The 10,049-nt window shown below is 49.2% G+C and overlaps 1 protein-coding gene across 1 annotated transcript; it reads right to left on the bottom strand.

Moving 5' to 3' along the window:
- Positions 1-2,123: 2,123 nt before the first annotated feature.
- LOC123107796 (uncharacterized) lies at positions 2,124-2,969 on the bottom strand. The gene has a single exon (XM_044529709.1). The coding sequence runs from the start codon at positions 2,879-2,881 to the stop codon at positions 2,378-2,380; it is 504 nt and encodes a 167-aa protein (XP_044385644.1). The 5' UTR covers positions 2,882-2,969; the 3' UTR covers positions 2,124-2,377.
- Between the last annotated feature and the right edge of the window lie 7,080 nt (positions 2,970-10,049).

Consider the following 10,049-nt stretch of genomic DNA (forward strand, 5'->3'; position numbering starts at 1 on the left):
AGGCGAAGGTCTGTGCGGCGATGCGTGACTCAGCAGCAAGCAGCAGCGAGAATAACTCGCCTAGGCCGATGGGCTGGTCGGTGATGGTGCGCGTGGAAACGGCGGAGACGAACCCGCTGTACTCCGGCTCGTGCATGAGCCCCTGGATGATGTGAGAGACAACATCATCTTCATCCAGAGGCCTCCCGGCGGCTGCAAGTTCGTCAGCGAGCCCCTTCATCTTGGTGAAGTAGGCAGCCGCCGTCATGTCGCCCTTTTTGGTGTGGCCGATCTGATCGCGGAGCTGGATGATGCGGGCGCGGGATTGCGAGGAGAAGCTCTGGAGAAGAGCGCTCCAGGTGGCGGCGGCCGTCGTGCAGTTGCTGACCTGCAGGAGCACTTCGCGAGAAAGGGAAGCGATCAAAAACGAGAGCACCTGCTGGTCCTGGGTAACCTAGATGGCGTGCTCTGGGTTGGCGGCGACGGTGACCTCCTTCTTGCCGGCGACGTCCCTCTCCGTGCGGATCTCGGCGTCGGGTTCCTTCTGGGAACCGTCCAGGAACCCCATCATGCCCGCCGCGCGAACATGCGGTAGTGCCTGCGCCCTCCAGACAAGGAAATTCTCACGGTTCAGCTTTTTCGTGATGGTATGGCCGATGGAAGCGAGGGAGGGTGCGGCCATGGCGGAGGAGGACGACGAAGACATCTAGATGCGATGGAAGAGAGCGGCTCTGTATACCATGTAAATAACTAGGCTTAAGCGTATACAAAGCTGCAGGGACGCGTGCGTGTTAATATAGGGCTCGAGGCCAAGAGATTACAAGGGTTAGTTAGGCTAAGATTGATCTCCAAGTAATCTAACAAACTACAGGATCATATCTCTAAGCCTAACCATATTACAACAACCATACTCACGCACACGTCATAATACAATGTTTAACAAGAGGCAGCATTTCGTACGTGCCAGCTGAGCCACCACTCAAGGAATACGTACGTGCCAGCCGAGCCACGTACGAAATGCTACACGCACAGTAGAATTGCGATGATCGAGATGAAAATCCAGTTGAGATAAATCCAGGCAGCCCGCCATCGGGCCGGTGCGTGCACGTCAAGTAGTCTGCTTTAACTACGTACTTTATATACTAAAGCAACGGCTGACAATGACTCGCCTGCCTACCACCGATCGCTCGCTCCGCACCACTGTCGTATCAGGCTATCACTTTTAACTGTGCTCCCGTCCCGTATATCCGGCCGGCCGCCTCTATGTAATCTAATCCATACGTACGCGCGATGCGTTTTGTACAAGAACATATTCAGCTCCGTGAGGCCGATCCAAACTGTTGGCATCGACGAACAACGTAGAGGCGATTTTATTCCGACAAAACTCGACGCCGGACCTGTAACAGATCCGCCTCAGATAGCATAGCATAGCATTGGATCCGGACCCGGCGACGTCTCAAAGACGTACGGCCTTCTTTCTACTGCGCTTATCCGGACGAACGAATCTGTTCGCGGGGCACATCGACCAGTCGCCGGGTGCATGGCGAGATAATAAAGCCGGCCCCGGGAAAACGAATCATCGTCCTCGGCTGCCGCCGTCAGCTCATCCGTGGAATATCTTGCTTTGCCAAGTTGCGCCGGCGAGCGCACGGCCACGAACGAGTGGCGGCAGGCAGCAGTGGTGCGGGCTGTAGGCGAGCGACGGGAGGCGGCCATGTCGCGCGCGAGAGGATTAGACAGAAAAGCTGAGAAAAGGTCCCCCCTTGTCGTCTTCCTCGTACCGAAATGGCCTTTGCTTAGCCCACACTACCTCCCCGCGCTTCTCCTTCCCTCCCAAGGCACCACCACAAATACCAGGGGCAAATGCAGAAAGCAACCGAGCTTTTTTTTAAAAGAAAAGGCGCAAAAAGCGACCGGATTAACGCGTAGGCGTACCAAAATACACTCCATTTACCAACGGCTTTAATACGATGGGCGCATGGCTAAGCATCGATCTGGCCGTTCGGCACGTCATTTCGTCAGAAGAACGCCCCATTCTGGCGGCAGTGCTGGACATTAAGCGTCGTGGGACCCACCCGTCAGCCACACACGGGAGACCATGGCGTCCAGTCCAGATTTCAGACGGCCCTTCGACGGAATCAGGATCAAAAAAATACGCAATGCAATGTGCCTACGCGTCTTTCTTGTACAACATGCGCACTACACTGGAACGTGCGGCAGTAGCTACAGCTAAGCAGAGCTTGTTTAGCCTCCCCCCCAACTACACTAGATTAGCATTAGTCAAACCAAATCTCCCTCCACTGGATTAGTTTACACGTAACTCTACACTCGGGTTATTTTCCTCGCCGCCCGCCGCGCGTCCGGTTCGGTCGATCCATCTCGCCGGCCAGGCCAGCGGCTACTCGGCAATGGCGCCGAGATCCGGCACGAAGTCGCGCCCGAGGCTGGGCGCCCTCCGCGACCGCCGGCGGGACCCGCCCTTCGCGCCGCTCCTCGCCGCGGGGGCGCCACTGGCCGAGTCGGGGAACACGAGCGGGCCGTCGTGGTCGCCGGCCAGCGCGGCGCTGGCGCGGATCGCGAGCGCGGCCATCTCCTCCGCCTGCAGCGCCCGCCGCCGCATCGCCGCGGGCAGCACGAAGTAGAGCTGCCCGGGCTGCAGCTCCTCGTCGCCCACCACCGCGGCCACCGCGCCGCCGAGCTCGAGCCCGTCGGCGCTGCACAGGAAGCACGCGCCCGCGGGAGCCGCCGCGGCCTTCATGGCCTGCGACGCCCGGGTGCCCCCGGGGAACCGCTGCAGCTGGCCGTCCGCGAGCACGACCCTTGCCGCCGTGGCCTCGCCCACCGCGGAGGCCCCCGTGACCGCCGCCACGGCCGTCGCCTCGCACGAGTTGCACGCGCCCATGGTAAAATATTATAGTAAAAATCGGCGCCGAAGTTTATTAATCCGAGGTGAAGGGAGGAGCAGAGCTCGAGCTGCGCGCGCACGGCGGTGGTTGTGTCTTGTGGGGAGGAGTGAGCCGTGAGCGTATATATAGGGGGCGACGACCCGCCGGGCGGTGTCGCGGCGGAGGAGGAGGATGCCAACCTGGAGGTTGTTGGGGACAGCTTGCATGCGGGGCGCGCGCGTAAATGCGCGCACTGTGCAGACGTGTACCTAGGGACGTCCCGTCTGGTAGAGTACACCACCTCAGACTAGCCAAGTGCGAGTAACTTCACTAGTAACATTGGGTCCAACCCAGAAAATTTGCTTATGTGACAACGAATTAATAAGGAGAGAGCTAGTTGTAGTAATTTAGCTAGTTACTGTAACATCACATGTCCTAATGCAATATAAGTCTATAACATAATAAATGAATCTTTACATGTTTCCACACTTAAGTTATTACCCTCTATAAAGATAATAACATAGTCTAGAAAAATATGTATGTTACTAGTATATGTTACTTTTCATTGTGGCTAGTCTATATAACCTACTTGTACCAGCGTCGCGTTGTGCGGAGCTGTGCCGCATGCATGGCACGTTGGCACTGCGGCGGCCCACGGTTCAGTGGCTGCTGACGTGGTAACACATTGTGTAGTAACTGTGTGCGTGCGGGAGAAACAGAGGACGGGCGTGCACAGGAGCAGAGCGCTGCTTTATCTCACGAGCTGAAGGCGAGTGAGTGGGATCACTGCATGTCAAGTCCCAAGCACGAAGTGAAGCGCTACTACTACATTGTGTCGTGTGATGCTTCTTTTTCGCCGGCGAGATCATTTGATCGTGTGTGCTGCGCATCATTGGGCAAAGCAAAGGCGCTTAGTTTTTTGATCTAGGGGTATTTTAGATAGGAGCTTTTGGAAGCCGAGGAAACGGCGAGGAAGAAGAACGGAACGGGGAAAAGGAGATGATGGTTGATGATTGCAGTGGGGGAGGGGCCGCTTGCATGCAGGATCACAGAATCGGCGGAGGATCCGCCAAAGTTGGCAACTTCGCGCCATTTTCTCCGCCATGTTGGATATGGATTTCCTGGATCTCCTGCGCAAAGTACCAACATCGCGCCTATCATGAGGCGCCAATGCAGGACTTGTTAAGAAACGTCACATATTCAAAAGATAGACAGTAGTAACCTGGGGTTTTAGATATATCTCGTTTTAAAATATTATTATGTTTTTCTTTGAAAAGTCCATATTTGTAAGACTTAACCAAATTTATTGAAAAATACTACGAGTATGTACTACTCTCTCCGTTCCTAAATATAAGCCTTTTTGGATATTCCACTATGGACTACATACGGAGTAAAATGAGTGAATCTACACTCTAAAATATATCTATGTACATCTGTATGTAGTTTCTAGTGAAATGTCTAAAAAGACTTATATTTAGGAACGGAGGGAGTATATGCAATGTCAAATAAATATCACGAGATAAAGCCCTAAAAAAATCACGATTTTATATTTATGTGATAAAATTAATAGTATATTTTTATATTCTTGACAGTGAAATTAAATGAAGTTTAGGGTTTAGTATAAAATCTACACGCTATATACTTTTACAACCGAGGGGGGAATTAAAGTACTAGAATCTCCCTCTCTCTATATATAGCGCGTCCTTCGAATGGAAAGAGGTAATGTTCAAAAAAAAGAATGGAAAGAGGTAAAGCGTTCCCGCAAGAGAAAAAGGAAAGAGAGAAATGATCGATCTGCAAATCGTTTCTCTCTTTTTCTTTCTCAGCATCAGTTATTTCTAAACTTAGGCATAGGATTCCTTGCGGCCATTCGTACGCACGCTTCACCCATGTTTGTATTGCTCTACAGTTCATGAGCGTCCTCCTCTGCCTGTACAATGGCCCTGTTTGGATCACGGGGTTAGAGCTAGTTTGGGTTAGTTGGGGGCTCAAATAACCCAAAAGTATCCAGACGGAAAGGGTTAAAGTGGGTTAGTTCCATCTAACCCAACTATTCCGATGGAGAGGTGCTTATTTGAGTTAGAGTGGGTTAGAAAATAACTCTAACTCTAACCCTAACTGTGTTAGAGTATCCAAACAGGGCCAATGTCAGATTTGTACAGCTACATGCATGCATAGTCAGCCCCGGCCCCGCCGCGCCCTGCAATCGCTCTGAGATCTCTCGCTCCCACGCTTTCATGGCCTGCATGTACAGTGCAGCAAAGCTTAGCTGGGCGCGCAGTGCTTGCCATGCCCCATAAACCATCGTCCATACGCCATGCGTGGACTCCGGAGCCAGCCAGAAGGAAACGGGCCGATCAGATCGAGATCGGGAAAAAAAAGCGCCAAAACTCTCGAAAACATGCAGCATTGTCCATGCTAGACGTACGTGCGTACAACTGGAGAACAGAGAAGTTGCCGCCAGGCGAGCCCATGCTCCGGCCATCATTGGCACTGGCTGCCCTTGAATGGGCGGACGAACAGCGCAGCGCACAGTTTGATTTTGTGTTGCGTCCGTCCGTGCGTGCGTCCGGATCGCACAGCATTTCCTCCTCCGATCCTCCGACACTCGCCAATCATCCGTGCCCCCGAGCGATGCACGCACCTAGCCGGGGTCCCGGAGCCCAGCCGATGGCGTCTAGGCAGGCCCTGCCCGCCCCGCGTACGTACGTACGCTATGTGGACGCGCCCGTTGAACTGGTGAGCTGAACCTCTTGAAGGGAACGTCGCGTCCTACAGCTCATAGCAGTGCCCGGTGCATGAACCATCACCGATCACCATCTTCTTCATCCCTTCACCCGTTACTCTCCCTGGCTGAATCCATGCATCACAGGTCACAAGACTGGACAGATGGCAAACATTACAGTGTATTATAACTGCACAGTCTGTTACAGTGTACTACTTTCTTTATCTGTTCTGACAACTGGGTTAGTTAGTGTGTGCAATCAACATCAAAAATTAATCTCGGTACCGGATTGCTCGCGCGATGCACTTACACTAACAGCCCTGAATTTTCTACGCAAAAGGATTCCACGTGCAACGAACGCAGCTGCCACCAAATTAACCTCTGCTCTCGTCTCGTCAGTCCTCTGAACCGGGCTACCGAACACATTTCTCTGCACTGCAGCGCCAGGCTTGCAGTCAAACGGCTTGGATTATCTTAGTGCTGTCGCTCCAACACAACGGCGACATCTACGTTTTGTTTAAAAACCCTAATCAGACCCATGATGCACTGCATGCGACCGCGGAAGTGTAGACGCGCGGGGGAGAAAAGGTTCGCTCTGTTGGGCGACGGGTGATCACGCCGAATCTACGGCCAGCTCGCCTGTTCTCCCCGGCGTGCCGTGGTGCCGACACCGGAGGGACACCCGAATTCTCGGTCATGTGCCGGATCCAACTTGCCTCCGCGACGAGAATCATCAGGGTTACAGGGTACGTACCTACGCTACGCTTGCCAATGCCTCATGGCTGGCTAACTCGCTGATTTTGACATTATGAAAAGAAGCATGTCGCTGTCTGTCAGGTATCAAGGCGAGGCGGACGATGGAAGCGGTGGAATCGTTTTCGTTGCCCTGTGGTTGACCATGACTGGCGAGACTCTGGAACGTACTAGATCGGTGCTGGCTCTGGAACCTACTAGATCGGTGCTTCTTTTCCTCTTTCTTTGCCCGTGGATCTCTTCTCTCGGGTCGTTGTTGCCGTGGCCGTGGGGCGCAGCTCCACGAGCCCGCAATGCTGCAGATGGCTACCCTGCAAGTTGCACTGCCCGTTCGCGATCCCGTGTCGACAGTTTGTCGAGAAAGATGTTGAAATCTCAAACTGTCAACAGTCCATTGAAAGAGGTCTTATTAGCGGTTGTGGGAGCCCGGTTGAGTGGCGTTTTTTCATTCGAACATTGACCAAACATCTTGCTCGGACGTTTTGAGACAGATATGGGGCACCGATCTGTGGATGCTCTAAGTACTGTTAGCATCCACATCATATATGATTAGGATATACCTTGTACATCGACTACCCCTTGTTATATATAATGAGAAGACACACACCCCTGGAGTTCGTGCGATTTCCTTCAAACCTCTCGATTTTACGCATTACATAGGATCATACTAGGTTTCGACAACATGTCAATCTTAAATACTCGACATGATTTTGCAGTTAAAGATCTCGGTCCTCTCCACTATTTTGTGGGCTTAGAAGTGACTCACATTGTTGCTAGTCTCTCTCTCACTTAGAAGAAATATTCTCCGGATCTCCTTCGACAAGCGGGTATGATGAAGTGCAAACCTATTACTACACCGATGTTGGTGTGCTTCTTTCTTCCGAGGGCGCTACAGAGTATCGCAGTATTGTCATCACTCGGCCGGATCTTTCTTTCATAGTTAACCATGTCTGCCAATATCTTCATGAGCCTTATGACACACATTGGTCTCCAGTTAAACGCATTATGCGTTATGTTCATCGCACTGCCTCTTTTGCTTTGCATCTTCGTCCAACGTCCTCTAGAGTATTGTCTGCCTTTTCTGATGCGGACTGGCTGGGAGTCATGATGATCGACGATCTAAGCGTGATATGTTGTGTTGTTTGGGTCAAACTTGAGCGCCTGGAATTCTCGAAAGCAAGCCACTGTTTCTCGGAGTAGTACATAAGTTGTTGCCAATGCTACTGCTGAACTCATTTGGGTATAATCCTTGCTACGCGAGTTGGGTATTCCTCAAGATATACCTCCAATTCTATGGTGTGATAATATTGGAGCCTCATACCTTTCATCCAACCCAGTATTTCGCGCAAGGACGAAGCATGTCGAAGTTTACTTTCATTTTGTGTGGGAACGAGTTGCACAGAAGCTATTACATATCAAGTTCACCTCGTTTAAAAATCAACTTGCTGACATTTTTACTAAACCGTTGCCACTTACTTTGTTTGAAGTCTGTCAGATCAATCTCAACCTTCTCAACGCCAGTTAAGATTGAGAGAAGGTGTTTTATATAAAAAAAATGCATCTTGATGTTCCGTGTAATGCGCGAGCATCTTGCTAGTTGATATATGAAATGAAACATGTCGTTTTCTGTCAGGTATCAAGGCGAGGAGGAGGTTGAAGAACAAAGAAAAAATGGGGATCAGATGGAAACGGTTGGCTCTCACGGCGTGGCGTGCGGGTGATGTGCGGGATTTAACAAAGATCGATCAGACTGCCTATTCTCATCTTATCTCACGCTGTCATGTGGAATCGTTTTCGTTGCGCTGTGGTTAACGATGATTGATGAGACCCCGGAATGTAGATTGGTGGTTTTTCTCTTTCCTTGGCCGTGGATATCTCGGGTCGTTGTTGCTGCGGCCGTGGGGCGCAGATGCACGAGCCCGCAATACTGCAGATGGCTACCCTGCAAGTTGCACTGCCCGTTTCGCAATCCCGTGTCGACAGTCTGTCGAGGAAGATGTTGAAATCTCAAACCGGGAGACCATAGTTTGCTACTGTACTTCTCAAACCATTTCGGCGCAGGTCCATCTCTTGGGAAATAGTACCATTCATGCCATGTTCAGCTCTGCAACTTGGACAGGTGAGCATCCGTGGCCCTCCAATCCATCGCCATCTTGGGAGGAAAAGTCTTCACGTCTAGTAGTAGATCGCATATCGGCATATGGATCAGGGTTCCATATGCGATACACTTTTGATTTGAGAGGTAATATGTGACACATTGTTCTATCTGATCCTACACTTGTACAGTTTTGCATGGCATGGCCTCGTCGAGTTGTTTCCAGCTCAACCTTAGCATCACTAAGGGCATCTCCTTGCTAAAGGCGTCTCCAACAGATCCTAAATTCTTAACTAATAGTGTAAAGTTTCTCTTCTATCACATCTTTCTAATTTTCTCTAGGGAAATAACTTTTGCTCGCCTAACAAATCCCCTAAAATCTGATCCTTTTAAAAAATTGAACATAATTTTTCACACAGATTCATTTGAAACACATATTTAAACTACTAATGTGCACAATTGGATACCGACACAACATTAGCATCTTACATACCATAATTAAATAGTCCATCTATTAACTACACTATGTTGCTTAAATTTTAAGACCTCACAGTCAATTGAGGTCTCCAGTTTAGAATAGGGCCACCTAAGTCAACAATTCCCTAGGGGTTATGTCATTCAATTCTTTTAATTCACTATGCTTCCTAATTTTGAAGCTCTCCTAATCGATTGCCCATGTTCCCTAATTTTTAATGCCTCCTAGTCAATTGAGGTATTTAATTTAAAATTGAGTCACCCAAGTTCTCTCATTCAATTCTTTTAATTCACTATGCCACCTAATTTTGGAGCTCTCGCATTCGATTGAGGTATTCTTTTTTTTTTGCCGGGGGGGGGGGGGGGGGGGGGGGGAGGAGCGGTCGATTGAGATATCTCTACTACTTAAAAAGAATGCATTGTTCTAGTTCAATTTGAAATTGGTTCACACTTTGACCAGGTCAATAATTTTTCAAATCAATCGGCAAGAACCACCCTGTAAAACATATCATTCTCGCGCACCCTCTCATCGCCTAGAAAAAAGAAGCACCAACATTTGATACCGTAGAACCAATATAATACATGCAGCCACCAACGTAGAAAATCTCTCCACATAAATATACGTTGATTAGAAGATAATACAAAATCACACCACGAAAGGCCCATTAAAATATCAGATTATAGAAAATAGAAAACACACTCCATCGTCTTCCCACTTCCCAAACCAAATATTCCACCGGTTCCAAAATATAAAGTGTAGTAGTTTTTAAAAAGATAAATTTCATGAACTTTGACCAAGTTTAGAGCAAAAAATATCGACATCCATAATACTAATTAAATAAAGTATGAAAATTCATTTCATAATGAATCTGATGCTACCAATTTGATATTATGGATATTGATATATTTCTCTATAAATTTGGTCAAACTTACATAGGTTTGACTTTTCAAAAAACTAACCACCATAATTTTTGAAACTTAGGGAGAACTACCACCGTTCTAGTTTATTGGTTCCCTTTGTATTTTGTTGCAAATTTTGACCATGGATTTAACTACAAAATGTAAATGCATGTCACCAAAATTATATTGTTGGGTTTGTATTTAAACATAGTTTCCAATGATATTATTTATAGCGACA

The sequence above is a fragment of the Triticum aestivum genome, chromosome 5A (genome assembly GCF_018294505.1).
Source record: "Triticum aestivum cultivar Chinese Spring chromosome 5A, IWGSC CS RefSeq v2.1, whole genome shotgun sequence".
In the NCBI taxonomy this organism is placed as follows: domain Eukaryota; kingdom Viridiplantae; phylum Streptophyta; class Magnoliopsida; order Poales; family Poaceae; genus Triticum; species Triticum aestivum.

Bases quoted from the DNA above. Each gene is read 5' to 3' on its own strand.
- LOC123107796 (XM_044529709.1), bottom strand. From the start codon at position 2,881: ATGGGCGCGTGCAACTCGTGCGAGGCGACGGCCGTGGCGGCGGTCACG.